The sequence below is a fragment of the Archocentrus centrarchus genome, chromosome 21 (assembly GCF_007364275.1).
Source record: "Archocentrus centrarchus isolate MPI-CPG fArcCen1 chromosome 21, fArcCen1, whole genome shotgun sequence".
Classification (NCBI taxonomy): Eukaryota; Metazoa; Chordata; class Actinopteri; order Cichliformes; family Cichlidae; genus Archocentrus; species Archocentrus centrarchus.
In genome coordinates this window covers 11,208,955-11,225,744 of record NC_044366.1, presented here as the reverse complement: position 1 = coordinate 11,225,744, position 16,790 = coordinate 11,208,955, and the positions used below count along the sequence as shown (strand labels likewise).

The 16,790-nt window shown below is 38.9% G+C and overlaps 1 protein-coding gene across 2 annotated transcripts; it reads right to left on the bottom strand.

The window, feature by feature from the left end:
* Window positions 1-1,664: 1,664 nt before the first annotated feature.
* On the bottom strand, window positions 1,665-12,064 carry pnkd (PNKD metallo-beta-lactamase domain containing). Of its 2 annotated transcripts, XR_004021718.1 has the most exons (10): window positions 11,878-12,043; window positions 11,382-11,497; window positions 11,046-11,158; window positions 10,052-10,110; window positions 9,679-9,771; window positions 8,963-9,126; window positions 5,333-5,419; window positions 4,986-5,101; window positions 3,342-3,591; window positions 1,665-2,827 (listed from the first exon to the last, which is right to left on the bottom strand). XR_004021718.1 is itself a non-coding variant. In XM_030758875.1 (9 exons), the coding sequence occupies exons 1-9, from the start codon at window positions 12,030-12,032 to the stop codon at window positions 3,418-3,420; spliced, it is 1,077 nt and encodes a 358-aa protein (XP_030614735.1). In that variant the 5' UTR covers window positions 12,033-12,064; the 3' UTR covers window positions 1,665-3,417. The 2 variants fall into 2 exon arrangements, 1 of the variants encoding a protein (XP_030614735.1); XM_030758875.1 differs by having other exon boundaries at window positions 1,665-3,591; window positions 11,878-12,064.
* Window positions 12,065-16,790: the final 4,726 nt, after the last annotated feature.

The window sequence follows — 16,790 nt, the reverse complement described above, 5'->3', positions numbered from 1 at the left end:
AAAATCTAGTCATGACAGAGCAACAGTTATTGGTAATAGTGGAGAAAATGGATAGAAGGGGGAATCGCATTTTTTAAGTCTCTTTTGTTCTCTAAGACCCTGGTTCTCAAAGGGAGAGTAGATCTTTACGTGACTTGAAATGTAAAAACCTGTGGATAATAAAGGCTTCAAGCACTGATCACTAACACCACTGCAACCTCAAGCAAACCTACAAAACAGGCCTGCTGTGACTTTTGTAAACATCAGTCAACCCATTTTATTCAATGCAGTACACGTGTACAACTGTGTGACACATTAAATGAAAAATTCACATATAAAGCATTTTAGTAAGGTGTCAGTAGGATCAGTGGAAAGCCATTCTTCCAAGAGATATTCTCTCTTTCAGTGTTTTGATGATGGTGAGAGAGAAATTTGCCAATCTAAATCTACAGGGGTTTAACTGGGTTGAGATGTGAGGGAAACTATTTACAGTGAACTCAAAACGTAAGAAAACAGGTGGACAGATAGGTTTTCCTTCATTTAATATGTGATTAAAAATCCCACAATATTAAGTGATTATAGTTAATCCTAAACCTGTGATGTGCCACAATTTAAGAATTCTCATTTCCACTATATTATACCATCTTAGGTCTAATAAAAATATATATTTCTGTTGAGGGAAAAAAAAAAAAAACAGGGGATGCATAAAATCTGCTTAGGACAAGAAACATTGGTTTGTAATCCTACAGTGTTTTTGTAATATTTTATTGCTGTTCATCTTTTCCTTTTTTAGAACATCTCTTGCATCTGCACAAAGTAGGTTATTCTCTTATTTCAGTTGAGGGAAGTTCTAGCAGCGGGGAATATATATCTCAGCTGTCAGTTTTGAACACTTGCAAAGACAACACTTACACAGCTCTAATAGAAGAGTTTACTTTCATGCTTACTCATTAAAACATAACCTGAAGTAAAACAGTCTCCCATGTGGCAGGATTCATAACTCAAATATATGCAAATAAGGTGCAAATCTGCATCAAACAAACAGAATAACATTTTAGTCAACAATCACCAAGGGACGAGGTGCTCTGGTACAGGCTTTTCTGCAGGAGCAACACAGAAATCTGAAGCGCTTTCAAACCTCCCCAAAAGTTTAAAGATTTCTTTTTCATTTTGGCCCCCTGCACATACACAGATGTTGCATTACAATTTCTTTTGTATATAAATAAAAGACACACAAATGTGCAAAAGAGGACCATGTTTTCTCATCTGTATTGTCACAGTTCAGTAATGTTTCATACTACCAATTGTCCTCATAAAATCCTAATCTATTTCATGTTTCATTTCCACATATTCAAACAAGACTTGAGCATAAAAACTGTATGTCAAAGGTTCTTTTTAGTGCAACTTTTTTATGAGCCAGTATTAATATCAATTAACATCAACATCAAGATGAGAAACAAAATATCTTCTATATTAATGACTGTTTGTCTCCAATCCACTATTTAACTATGGACTTCAGTGGCCTCAAAATAATGAATCTATGGAGAGTCATGAGACTTTTCATTCACTCTTTCACACACTTCATTCTGCCAATGACTGTGAGGAGTACGTGAAACAAGAACGCCAGAGTAGCTGCTAAAAAATTAACAAGAATTAACAATGAATGCGAGACTCAACCAAGAGGACGATTCCCACCATGATAATGACCAATAATTCAAGATCATCACAACCTAACAGGATACAAGCGGTATGCAACATGTGTGGCAAAGCAATATTTCAAGCTATCCCATCACATAGCATTTCATGAAGTTTTAATCATATTGCACATGCAAAATGTATCAACATCAAGCACATTATGTTAATGACTTAATGACTTCTTGAAATGGTTTGAAGTGAATACTGTGTGGAAAAGTGCCCATAAAGCAACAAATGTGACCGTGAGAAGTGGTGATTATTGTGAATTGTGAATGGGCAGACACACCATGGCATTGAGCTCATTGGTCCTTTGTCCAGATGTGCTAATAGCAGAGAGATTGCAGTTTCAATAAGAGATATGGTAAAGTTGAAGCTCAATACATTTGATTAATTTTTTGACCACGAAGCAATGCAAAAGGTAACAGGTTATCAGAAGCCAAGCAAAGTTAAAGCATGAAAAATCATTAAATACAGATAAAAACAAGCATACAAATGTGTATACATTTTGCATTCCAAAGTTTTTAATTGGTCCAAAAAAAAAAATATTTTTTTTGACAGTCACATTAAACTTCATCATAAATGCAGTCTTAAAACTATCATCTCTTGAACATGTTTCATGTTTCATTACAGTTAAGTACCAGTCAGATCCTTCACATATTTTGTAGTTCACATTCATGGAGTGAAACAAAACTTGAAAAATACAAATTAAAAATTATAAGAATAAGTTTACAAAAAAAATAATAATAATAATTTGCTCAGAGGCACAAAAGAGATCTGTTCTAGAAAATATACATTTTGTCTTTGGCCCACTTGCTTACGTTCTTTACATAAACTATAAAATACAACTTCTAGAAAAAAAAGAAAAACAGCAGCCCAAACATAACCACCACGAAGACTGAATAAATGAATGTTTGTGTTACTTTTTTAAGTCAACCTAAAATAAGTTGACATATTAAAAAAAAAAAATGTACAGACATTTTTCACACACTGTGCTCACTTTGACACAAGGTACCAACAGAAAAGGGCCTTTGAGAGTTAAATTAATTTCTGTTGAAAATATCACAACAATATCAAATATTCACAATCAAATATTCAAATCCCAAAGTGTCAGTCTTCAGGGAGAAGATAATTACTCTTCAGCAGCACTGTAAATCTGAAACCAGGGTAACAAATACAGCGTGTGTACCAAAGATTGTCACAAAAAGCTTTTAAATACTTTTTCTTACTTGTTCTAAAAATTACTACAGGGTAAATATATTTATGCTTCAGTGTGGTGTATTGACCTGTTATCACCCTGTGTTTCAAAAACCTCAATGAGGAAAAAAAAAACTATGCACTACTATTGTAAATCAATATTATTATTATTATCCTATGCTAAAAGATCAATAAATCAGCACTGCTCTGCCCATAAACACAAAATGACTGTAATTTACAGCATGTGGAGAGGTAATAGGACTATTAGTGAGTGTTATGTAATAATGAAGTTGTGATTACTTTCCTAGTTAACTGTAATTTCCCCATTGTGGGACTAATAAAGGTATTCGTATTCGTATTCGTATTAGTTACAGGCTTATAGGTCAAACACTACTTAATGCCCGTTAACATTTAGAAAATAGATCAAACCTTTTCTACAGTACCTCACAGATCAGCTTATCATTAGTTTTCACCTGCAGACGTCTGCTTTTGTACCACTGCCTGGCGCAGCTGAGCTCCCTCTGCTGTTTAGTGGACATCTTGGTAGTACTATCTCCTGTTGTAGAGGTCTTTGCGTTTTCGCAGTTCCTCCAGTACCCGTGCCCTAAACTGGGTCCAGTCTTCATCCTGGAATTGCTGGACACCCAGAGCCAGGTGGAGCTCTGCAGAGTGGCTGCGCAGGAAAGGATTGTACTGCTTCTCTTCTCCAATCGTGGAGGGACTCTGAAAATAAAGTGCACGTCAAAATGCAGCCACCTCAAAAAATGTTGATTCAAAGGCCATTCACTTGCAGAAAGACATTATGGGTAACAAGAGATTTCTGCCAACTTAAATCAGCACAGCCTTGTACCTGTGCATTTCTGCCCCAAAGCAGAAAAATGTCTCCTTGTCTTCTCATCTATGCATTTAGTTCATCATAACTGACAGTGACTGCCAAAACAACTGGTAAAGCCCTGCATCACAAAAGTTAAAACAAGGAGTTCAAGCGCTAAACCCAGCAGCTAATTTGTTACCAGGATACACTCACGTTTAGTTTGGCAATAAACCTCAACAAAGCAGACACATGTCACAACAGGAAAAGCACAGATGGGTTGATTCCTAGACATCTGCTTCCATTTTAAGTCATGGCAGAAAGTAATGCAGTGATCCTAGTCAATTGTTGATAATGCTTGTTCTTATCCTATTGTGACAATCTGTTAAGTTAGACTTTCTATCCCTTTCCAGTAATAGTTGTATATCAACCAGCGAGATCTAAAATTACACTTATTTTAAAGAATCTCTGTTTATGTTTTAAAACTCTGCCATATAGCAAGATTTAAAAAGTTACCTTTATAGGTCATCTTTTTTCTCAAGATTTATTTTTTGGCATTTAACCTTTATTTGACAGGATAGTGTTGACAGAAAAGCAGGGAAAGCGTCCAGAGGAACGATGTGCACTTCTAGGGTGGACTCAGGCCCCTGCAGTAGCCTTTGGCATATGGATCGCCTGCTTAACCAGGTGAGTGATAGCAGTGTCCCAGCTGGTGATATATTTGGTCAAACTGAGATGCAGTATTTCAGGGGTTTGGTGGATCACCTTTAGGCAGTTCTGCAGTTTTTATGTATGTTTTTGTTTTTTTTAATATTGTACTATACATCTTATCGTCCTCTAATGTCCTTAAACAATCCTCAGAGATCAAACTCTGGCAAAAGCTTCATACATAAGAAAAAGACTACACATGAAATGTGAAATGAGTCACATCTGTGAAACATGCAGGCTGCAGAGGAAACTTTATAGTCCATCATTCAATACATTTTGGGAATGGAAATCATCAACTGGAAGGTGCAATCTTGTGAAATAGCCTTTAGAGCCATGTATTGATAACAGATAAAAAACTAATCTAAATTCTGGATGGACACTTCACTGAACAGCAGACCTGTGCTCTGCTGCAGACTATATCACAGATGGACTCGACTGAGGCTGGAAGAGGGGAAAGCGAGAGGGCGGCGTGCACTCAAGTGCACTGTCAGCACGTACGCTGTACGCAGCTGATAAGCCCTTATTTCAGGTGTTGGACAACATGAATCCTGGGATGGCTCGCTTGAGAGGCATAACAATGGTGATACATCATTCTCACCGTGCACAGCTTCTGGCCTCGCTGCTGCAGCACCCACTGATATTTGTTTTCCCTGGCTGCATTGCGTGGCTCAACCTCAGCAGCAAACAGCAGGTTGTCCTCTGCATACTCATGACCTGTGGGATAGCCAGCGGACACACAAGAAAAATATCAAGGCCACATGTATAACCATACTTAAAAGTCTACAATCCAAAGAATTCCCTATGGAGCTACTTCTTATGCTTTGGCTATATACCAGTAAAACACTCGTAAGGCTTAAAAAACAAACAAACAAAGAAACAAAAAAAAAAAATACACACACACACTCAAACCACCACTTCGTCCACAACATGAAAAGATTCTCCTACCAGGCCATAATAGAGTATCATCGCTCAAGGAGCCAACTGTGTCCAGAGATGACAGCATTGTTGTTGCACTGCCTTCAAACATCCTCCCTAAAAACATTAAGGACAAATTCACAAACAATTCCAATTTCCAAACAGGGCACCTGCAACATTCAGATGGTCTAATCTACAATCTTATCAGGATATTTTCATTACTACTTAGAATATAAAACTTAAAAGGAAAATTTAAATTTTTAAATTTGTCAGTTGGAAGATAAAAATAACCAATTTCTCAGGGGTCGAGAGGACAAGCGCTGCTATTAAGCCACAAACTACTGTATAATACTTTCAAGCTTTTCCCTTATTTCCCAAAAGGGTCATCACAGTGAGTGGATCCATGTATTACTGAGGCTTGGTTTGTCTCTTGCTGGTCTCAATCTGGGGATCTTTGGTGTTTTTTATTAACCGCTACACCAATGAGCCACTAAACTACTATACAAACTCTATTCTACATAAGAAATTAGTAGAGAACCTGTTGGCATTGCATGGCAACTAAAAAAAAAAAAAATCAGTAAATATACTATACTTAAGATCTATTTTTTAAGAATTTAAATATAGGTATTAGGTTACAGGCCCTTCTTATAATTGCATTGATTTAAACACTGATGGCAGCTCAGTTTTTGGATTTGTTCATGCCAAAAGTATTTGCTTGTCTGCCTTCAAATGCATATGAACTTGAGTGACATCCCATTCTTAATCCACAGGATTTAATATGTCAGTCCACCCGTTGCAGCTGTAACAGCTTCAACTCTGCTGGGAAGGCTTTCCACAAGATTTAGGAATGTGTTTATGGGAATTTTTTAACATCATAGCATCTGTGAGGTCAGACACTGATGTTGGACGAGAAGGCCTGGCTCACCGTCTCTGCTCTAATTTATCCCAAAGGTGTTCTACTGGGTTGAGGTCAGGAGTAGGGTTTAATATTTTTCCCGAAAATGACATGAATCAAATCCCGGGAAATGACGAGCCATTTCCCGGGAATCCCGGGAAAAAGTTTCTTTATTTTTTTATTTTAATTAGGCCTTCTGTAGCCTGTGTCGGCCTTAACCTATTGTGATATTGTAGAGGTAGCTTTCCAGCTATGTCCTGTTATGCCCAGTAGGGGGTAACGTCGGCTTGATTAATGCAATAAAACCTACATCTCTGCATTGGAGTGCTCGAGCTATGCGGTGTTGTGTCGTTCCTCAACACTCCCTTAACAAATATAATTCGAATATTCCTCCATTGTACATGGAATTATACCAAGATATTTTACAACTGCTGGTGCAAAACAATACGGTTCATCTCCACAGCATTGATAAAGGCTCAGCCACGCTGTCGTGGCGACATCTGTTGCGCTATATCTCCACCAGTGGAACGCTATAATAGTCATTGAAAAGTTAACTACCGTACTTCACTATAATATGACATAACACAGGGCCTTGAGTAATGCACTACGACTTGGTCATTGCCATTCTGGCAACAGCAAATTTATAACACCGTGTCTGAGGGTTAATGTAGGTTCGCTGTGAATCGTCTATTGAAAAACTGGCCAATCCTTATAGCCTAAAAAATATACATTTTACTCAACTCCATTTTAAAAGCGAAATATGTTAAAGCAATCTATTTCATGATAATTTCTTCACACATTAGGCCCGTATCCTAATTCATGATTGTTAGTAAGCGGCTGCAAACGAGGAAAAGAAACACTCGAAGTTACACAGATATTTCTTTATTGTTCAGGGCAGGCATATTTTATAGGCTATATAATGCAATATAACAATATATAATAATATAAAATTATATAATACAAAATACCTTAGGGTAAACACATTGCCTACGATTTCAACAAATTAAAGAGGAAAAAAGTACAACTGTGTAATACCTCTATTAAAACGCTTGAGATGAAGGGTGAAGCCTTAAACGGAGGCTGAACGTGCCTGAAATGAAGAGTAATGCTTTTCGCAATAAACGAACCCTTCTCTCAATATTTCCTTAAATTTAACATTCTGAAGCTTTCTTTTCTTTCTGAAAGTCAAATCGACGCGCGCGACTTTTTTCCCGGTTTCCCGTCTAACGTTTCCCGGGAAACGGGAAATGGTTCTGATCGCATTTCCCGGGAATCCCGGATCCCGGGATTAAACCCTAGTCAGGAGTCTGTGCAGGCCAGTCAAGTTCTTCCACACCAAACTCACTCATCCATGTCTTTGTGGACCTTGCTTTGTGCCACTGGTGCGCAGTCATGCTGGAGCAGGAAGGGGCCATCCCCAAACTGTTCCCAAACAGTTGGGAGCATGAAATTGTCCAAAATGTCTTGGTATGCTGAAGCATTAAGAGTTTATTTCACTGTGACTAAGGGGCTGAGACCAATTCCTGAAAAACAACCCATACCATAATCCCCTCTCCATCACTTTACACTTTTCACTTGGCGCAGTGCAGTCAGACAAATACTGTTCTCCTGGCAAACGCCAAACTCACACTTGTCCATCGGATTGCCAGATGGAGAAACGTGATTTGTCACTCCAGAGAACAAGTCCCCACTGCTCTAGAGCCCAGTGGCAGCATGCTTTACACCACTGCATCTGATCCTTTGCATTGTCCTTGGTGATGTAAGGCTTAGATGCAGCTGCTCAGCCATGGAAATCCATTCCACGAAGCTCTCTACACACTGCTCTTAAGCTAATCTGAAGGCCACATAAAGTTTGGAGGTCTGAAGTGATGGACTCTGCAGAATGTTGGTGACCTCTGCGCACTATGCGCCTCAGGTTCCACCGACCCTGCTCCGTGATTTCACGTGACCAACCACTTCATGGCTGAATTGCTGTCGTTCCCAATTGCTTCCTCTTTGTTATAATACTACTAACAGTTGACTGTGGAATATTGAGTAGCAATCAAATTTCATGACTGGTGGCATCATATCACAATACCACACCAGAATTCACTGAGCTCCTGAGAGCGGCCTATTCTTCAACAAATGCTTGTATAAGCAGACTGTGTGCTTAGGGGCTTGGTTTTATACACCTGTGGCCATGGAAGTGATTGGAACAGCTGAATTCAATGATTTTGATGGGTCAGTGAATACTTTTGGCAATACAGTGTATAAATTACACAGCAGAAGTAAGTCAAAAGCAATCTGCCTTTGTATTGTTACCATCACAGTCAAACTGATGCATTTTAGCTGACCTTTAGCTAACAAGTCAATTAATTATACCTTTAAAGTGTGTAGTCATCAGGTACTTTGACTTCAATGTTTTTACTGCCAAGAAAAAAAAAATGCTGGCAAAGATGTTTTACCCTTTCCTAAAAAGAAACTTACCCAAACTGTAATAACAACACACAAGTTTTTTTTTTTAAGTGTGGGTGCATTGCATTGCCATAACTGTGACCAATTGTGTTTCCATGTATAGTGACCCCCTCCAAAGACCCACTTTAAGCCAGGAAAAACCCAGTGCTTGCATTATATGTGGAATGACTCCACATCAAACAATTTAGGCCAGCATTTTCTGTAACTCTGATTTTATTTTAGTTTTTTTACTAAAAGCAGACACTATTCAAAAACAAAAACAAAAAGCAACTAGAATAATTCTTCTGGATCGTGTTTGCTGCATAACTCACCACATCCTGACAGAAACACCAGGTCACCAGAGAAGAGGCTGGAAGGGGCACTGACCGTTTGGCCATCCAAGAGATAAATCATGTGGCCTACTGTGTGTCCAGGGGTAAAGAGGGCCTTAAAGTGCATACGGCCAACTGTCACTGAGTCATTGTGCGAGAGAGGGCTGGAAAGAAAAGGAAAATACAGAGCAGTGATATAAACACAATACAACTGTTTTACTACCCTGATGATGTATCGGGCAGTGTTTATGTAAAGCAACACTCTACAGCTTAATATTAATGTATTAAAATACAATATGAAAAACCTAAACCCAGAACAGTCATTTACCTGAGTAAGTGGGAAAAAGTGATAAATAAGCAAATCACTAAGTGCGGAGTTAGTGACTGTTACTGAAAAATAAAAGATTAAATAATAATCAAAATAGCCTTTTATTTTTTTTAACAAACCAGTTGAAGAATAAAAAGGCAAAAACTACTTGTTATAGATGTTATTTCAACATCATTTTCTTCATCAGTCTGGTAGTTTGGAGGTCCTAAAATAACCTTCACTCTTAGTCTACAACCCCTCATACATAACAGAACAGTCCCTCATACCATGATAATTTAGTGTGAAGTCAGCTGCCACGAGTGCTGACAGAGGGAACAAGACAGGACTAAGTACAGTAAGCATGATTCAAAGTAAGTCAGTGTGCTACACTGTGCAAACTGGGACTTACTGCGTGAGGCCAGGAATGCTATCAGCTGCATTTCCATAAACTCGGCATGAGCTGTGCAGCCTTTTCAATCCTTTGTTTCCCCCACTGTGGTCCCTATACAGGGATCACAAAGCAGGTTTACAGAGTAATTTAGACAACATCCATGTATTACAGACACAAAATACACTTAAAACACACACACACACACTGTTTATTTTAAAGTGAGGACAGGACTTTCAAAATATGGCAAAAATGTCTGATATACAAATACAAACAACACCATCCAGTCCTATATTCATATGGGAAATGTATGCAGTTCTTATAATCTGTAATACTGCAATATTTAGCTCTAACTGCTTGTGTTATTTAGACATATAAATTATGTCAAACTCACCAGTGCTTGTGTGTACACAGTATTGCTTCCAACATTACTCCCTCTTCCTCGAGGACTGCCTGAAAAAAATGAAATGGTAGCTGGTAATACCTTCAATTAACACTTCAGACTGCTGATACAGCAGTACTGTACTTGTGTATTTCTGAAGGAGCAATACCATGGACACATAACGCACTCATTGACAACAACTAACTACTGATAATCAACAGCTGCAGCTCTAAGCAAGACATGATTGTAAGGTAGCATAAAAATTAAAGTGCAGAGATACCAGCTGTACGAGAGAGAGGGATATGAGCCCTACAATTACAATCAAGCCTTGAACATAAAAACACACACACACACACACACATATATAATATTTGGTTTATGTTTGTTTTTTTTACACACCTCATATTTTTATGCATATACAGAAACAATTATAAATAGGCTTTATTATAAATAAGCTTTACTTTGATACCTCATATTTATTTTCATATCTGTATCTCATATTCTTAAAGCTAACCACTTTTGATTCATTCTAGCTGTACACGATGGGTCAGGGGAAAAAAAGGCATTTTGATCACGTGCATATCCTGTTACAGAACTGACAATAAAATTGACATTGATTTTTGAATAGAATTACAACCACACTTTAATACCATTATACAAATTCCCCTAAATACATTTTATGCATTACAACCTTAATGTTAAAGGGTCCACTGGATTATGCTATAACTATATAGCATAATCCATATATCAGCAGCTGACAAAAGCCTGACACTGATTTTAATCTGAAGGGTCTTCAGAGTTGTGGTACACATTTCCAAATCTTACTGAACTAGAAGCACAGCAATCATGATGTTGCGCTACTATCTGGCATGTCGAGACCTCTCTGCAGCAATATGTTCTGGAGTAAAACTTTCCCCTATAACTACACGGTTACTGCCAGATGTTTTCAACGTAGAAGCCTAAATCTATTAATCAAAGACGCCAAACTGACAGCACAGACACTCACCTGAACTATCTGAGGGTCTGCAGGGTCTACAACAACTGCAACGCTGGAGGCTCTGTCAATGACAAGGTAGCTGTAGTTGTCAGAGAGCACAGAGATAGGAATTATTTTAATACCTGTGGGCAGAGAAAGAAATGACAGAATAGTTATTCATCAAAACATGAATCTTTTTAGAAAAAGTGCAAGCAAACATGTAGTGAAAAAATTGATAGGTCTTGCATGAAATGCTATCATTTTGCATCGATGGTAGTTACAATTACTTCTATAGGATGTACAGCATGTGACAAGGCATTGTCTGCCCCAGTGTCAGTCAGATGAACCAATAATTGCTGCATATACCATTGAACTCCACGGGATCAGCAGCTGAATGCCCTCCAGGGTAATTTTCACGAGCTTTCCGCATTTGCCTCTTGTAGTACAGGTAGCCAAGTCTGGTCTTAGTGTAGAGTGTGTACCTGGGAGGCGATTAGAAATGTTACGTGCCGGCAGTAGAAGTTGTTAACGTCGCTAACGCCACCACGTAGTTACTATCATTTTTTTTTAGGTTTGTTGAATGGGCACAATCTGGTATGTAAACAACCTCTCCTAAAATAAAGTTGAAGTAACTGCACAACAGCATAAGCAGATTAACAAAAATTTGCTATTATCGGGTTAGGAAAAGCCTCACACCAAAATCTCAACAGCTGTACTATTAAATTGGACCATATCTCAGTTCTAGTAGGTGGGATACAGCTGTGCCAGATAAAAATGGCTAGATGTTGCTAAGCTACGCCGAGAGAATCGCCAGGGAAACGACAGAATTTCCTGTTACCAAGAAAAGCCGTGCCATACTCACGCAATTCGGAACAAGGGCTTCTCAGTTCGGGCCATTATCTTGCCGAACAATTTTCTCCAAAACACCTGTCCTGTACGTCTGTAACGAAGGCACAAACAAAAACAGATGAAGAATGAAGTGGCTACCAGCGTTACCATCCAGTCAGGAAGCGCCATAGCCTCTGAGCGGAACGCAATGACGTATCTAGCGACACGTCAGTTCGCTGGTGTGAGACGTTCGGGGTCCTTCCCGGTGCTGTACCAAAGAGTGATTTCCGATGTTTGCATGTGTTTTGTTTTTTTTTTTGTTTTGTTTTGTTTTGTTTTTTATATCTAATATCGTTGTATAGCTGTAGTCGACACCATTTATGAAGGGGATAAATATATAATATAAAGAAAAGACCTGTTTTGCAAGCATCCTTAATGCATTAATGCATTGTATCTACTCTGTGTTTTACGTCATAGTAAATTCAGTCCTTTTTCTGGCCAATTAAAATATCTTTATAGCACTGTCATGTTATATTTGTTGTAATTTGTTGCCATCTTGGCCCGGTCTCTAAAAATAGATTTTTAATCTCAATTAGACTGATTGCAGCTTTTATCGTGTGACAGAAATGTTCTGCTTCAAAATGATTAATCTCGTTCACGATGTTGTGATTTATTTATCACTTTATGGCAGATGATATTTCATATATTTCCATACTGTTCATATACTATTTTCTGTCAGGTTTAGATAACACAACTACTTGGTAAGTATAGAAAAATAACACAGGTTTGTCAGAAAGCATTGAACGCAAACTTCAACATGCATGAAATTACAAAAATACTCAGTGTTTTCCCCCATTACACCCAAATGCACTGTGCTAAGGAAGGCTTTTTTTTCTAACATATTTTTCTGATGTAAATGTTTAATAACTGCCTATCTGTGATAATTGTAACTTTATGATTTAATTTTAAAGATTTGACTCTAATAATTTCTGTAATACAGCAAAAACACATTAATACTTGTACGTAGATGATCAAAGTTCTAATTTTAGGACCTCAGCACAGTGGGCTACATTTGTTTACAGGCTGTATTGCAAAACTGGAAATACACTGCTCAAAAAAAAGAAAATAAATAAATAAAGGGAACACTTAAATAACACATCCTAGATCTGAATGAATGAAATATTCTCATTGAATACTTTGTTCTGTACAAAGTTGAATGTGCTGACAACAAAAATCACAAAAATCATTAATGGAAATCAAATTTATTAACCAATGGAGGCCTGGATTTGGAGTCACACACAAAATTAAAGTGGAAAAACACACTACAGGCTGATCCAACTTTAATGTAATGTCCTTAAAACAAGTCAGAATGAGGCTCAGTACTGTGTGTGGCCTCCACGTGCCTGTATGACCTCCCTACAACACCTGGGCATGCTCCTGATGAGGTGATAGATGGTCTCCTGAGGGATCTCCTCCCAGACCTGGACTAAAGCATCCGCCAACTCCTGGACAGTCTGTGGTGCAATGTGACGTTGGTGGGTGGAGCGAGACATGATGTCCCAGATGTGCTCAATCGGATTCAGGTCTGGGGAACGGGCAGGCCAGTCCATAGCTTCAATGCCTTCATCTTGCAGGAACTGCTGACACACTCCAGACACGAGGTCTAGCATTGTCCTGCATTAGGAGGAACCCAGGGCCAACCGCACCAGCATATGGTCTCACAAGGGGTTTGAGGATCTCATCCCAGTACCTAATGGCAGTCATGCTCCCTCTGGCGAGCACATGGAGGGCTGTGCGGCCCTCCAAAGAAATGCCACCCCACACCATTACTGACCCACTGCCAAACCGGTCATGCTGAAGGATGTTGCAGGCAGCAGATCGCTCTCCAAGGCGTCTCCAGACTCTGTCACGTCTGTCACATGTGCTCAGTGTGAACCTGCTTTCATCTGTGAAGAGCACAGGGTGCCAGTGGCGAATTTGCCAATCCTGGTGTTCTCTGGCAAATGCCAAGCGTCCTGCACGGTGTTGGGCTGTGAGCACAACCCCCATCTGTGGAAGTCGGGCCCTCATACCATCTTCATGGAGTTGGTTTCTAACTGTTTGTGCAGACACATGCACATTTGTGGCCTGCTGGAGGTCATTTTGCAGGGCTCTGGCAGTGCTCCTCCTGTTCCTCCTTGCACAAAGGCGGAGGTAGTGGTCCTGCTGCTGGGTTGTTGCCCTCCTACGGCCTCCTCCACGTCTCCTGGTGTACTGGCCTGTCTCCTGGTAGCGCCTCCAGCCTCTGGACACTACGCTGACAGACACAGCAAACCTTGCCACAGCTCGCACTGATGTGCCATCCTGGATGAGATGCACTACCTGAGCCACTTGTGTGGGTTGTAGAGTCCGTCTCATGCTACCACAAGTGTGAAAGCACCACCAACAGTCAAAAGTGACCAAAACATCAGCCAGAAAGCATAGGTACTGAGAAGTGGTCTGTGGTCCCCACCTACAGAACCACTCCTTTATTGAGTGTGTCTTGCTAATTGCCAATAATTTCCACCTGTTGTCTATTCCATTTGCACAACAGCATGTGAAATTGATTGTCAATCAATGTTGCTTCCTAAGTGGACAGTTTGATTTCACAGAAGTTTGATTTACTTGGAGTTATATTGTGTTGTTTAAGTGTTCCCTTTATTTTTTGGAGCAGTGTAGTATTTAACAGCATTTGGCTCAGTCTAAAAACAAATTAGAATTATCCTTAGACAAAATATAAAAACTGACTAGGTAACATGGAAACATTGGTATTTAACTAATTGTAGAGAGAGGTACAACCAGTAGTTTGTATTTTGGTAATTTTGGCTCATGTGGCCTCGTTTTGAACAGGAGGCCACATGAGAAACCAGCCTCTGCTTACTGAGAGCAGCAGTAACAGTGTGCGTTTCAGTGAACATATCCAATTACAAAGGAGGACATCCTCCGGTTGTGCACGACTGCAATTCTCCAAGGAGAGGACTGAAGGGTACAGTGCACCCATCTCAGGCTCAAAGCACAAGGTAAGTAACCTTTTAGTTAGTTTTATTTTGTGTGTGTGTGTGCGTTTTCATTTACACTGAAAGTGACCAGATCCCAACAAACCAAAAGTGGGCCAAAGAGATTATTTGTGTGGTACACAATATGCAGTGCTGTGGTAGTATAAAATTTTGATATAAGGTATAACTGGCTTTTAAAAATAGCACACAATAGACTATTTAGGCTTAGATTTATTGTTCACAACACACAACAGATTGCTTTCACTTGTGTATTCCCTCTTTCTATAATAATAATTCTTAAAAGTGCATTATAGTTTTTCATAAGCAACCAATCTGACTAGACTACATACAAAAAATACAGGGAAAAATAGAACAGACCGGCTGCTGAAAAGGACTTTGACTGCACTTGCGGGTACTTTAAAAGAATAAATGAAATTGGGTGTGAGCTGAGGTTTGGCTATTGAAAGGAGAAAAGTAATAGATTTAGATTAAGGAACTTTCCTAGACATTTCCTTTGCCCCCAAGTGTCCATATACACTCTATCCTTTCCTTGATTAAACAGAATAACACGCAGTGGTTTCTACTCTTATACCCTTCCTATATTTTATCAAGCAACAAATGTGAACAAATAGCTTGACTGTGCCTTCCAGACACAATAATATTTAAGTTATTTAAATGTGTCTTACAGAACTATATACTGAAACATAACCAGGAGCTGACTGAGACTATAATTCAGTCTGGGACATCATCTAATTTCATCTCTGTTCATGCAAACCACCAGACTCTGGGCTAACCCTACCAGCTGTTTAAGGCTTTCACAATATTAGAATTCCATTACACATGGCCCAGTTACCACAAACAAAAGTATTCAGTTTAATTTAAAATATTTATATTAGTCAAATTAATTTTTAATTAGCAAGTGAGTTACACTTAAACAAGTATAAGGAGACTGAGAGAGTCTGTAACATTACAGTACAAAAGCTAAGCAAAAAAACATCCAGTTATGAGAATAACGGCATGAAAAGCATCAAAATTAAATTTTTAAATATTCTGAATTCTGAGCTTTCTAAGATCTGCCACGGCTGTGCCTGCAACAATGAAAATTTACTATGATCACACCACATAGAGCACACCACACACACACACACACACACACACACAGAGTTTAGACTGACCTGCTCCTGACTGGCACTTATTTTTAGGCACTTACCTGCATCTCTTTTTAATTCTCTCCCTCTCCCCTCCATCTTTCCTTTTTTATCTGGACGTGTCTAATATTACCTGGTTCATGTTGGCTGCCTTGCAGAGAGAGAGAGAGAGAGAGAGGCTGCATGTGCACATTTATGCATGTCTTTGATGTGGTAGACCTGCGTGGTTTCAGTGTGGTGCATAAACCTGCTGAAAGTTCACAGCAGGCCAAAACAACCCTGTGGCCACTGGGAGATCCTGGGGAGACCGCCTTCCCTATTTTCATCATAGTCCCTGGAAAAGAGCCAGACTTTAGGAAACTGTCATTCAGTGTTGATTTTGAGAACCACAGAATCAATCAAAATGTGTGACATTGCCTCAGTATGTGGGACACAGAAAAATAGATGATAATGCTGTGGACTTGTGTGGACTTGTGGTTACCCTAAATAAAAGTACGGTGACCACATAATTTAGATTATGCTATAATTTACATACAAACTTAATTTTTTTTCATTATCCATGTGTTATTTGAGGCATAGTATTTGAAGTACACAGGCGTGACTTTTCAGGAGATAATACCACAGAACCTTGTTTAAACAATGCTGTACAATACTGTAATATACAATGCAATATAATAAGATTTTAATTGTGACAATGGAAAGTCAACAATAAATAGTGGATACTGAAAAGATAGAAGTCTGATGTAACTTTGTACTACTTTCTTTCTTTAGGTTAGTCCAGAAAA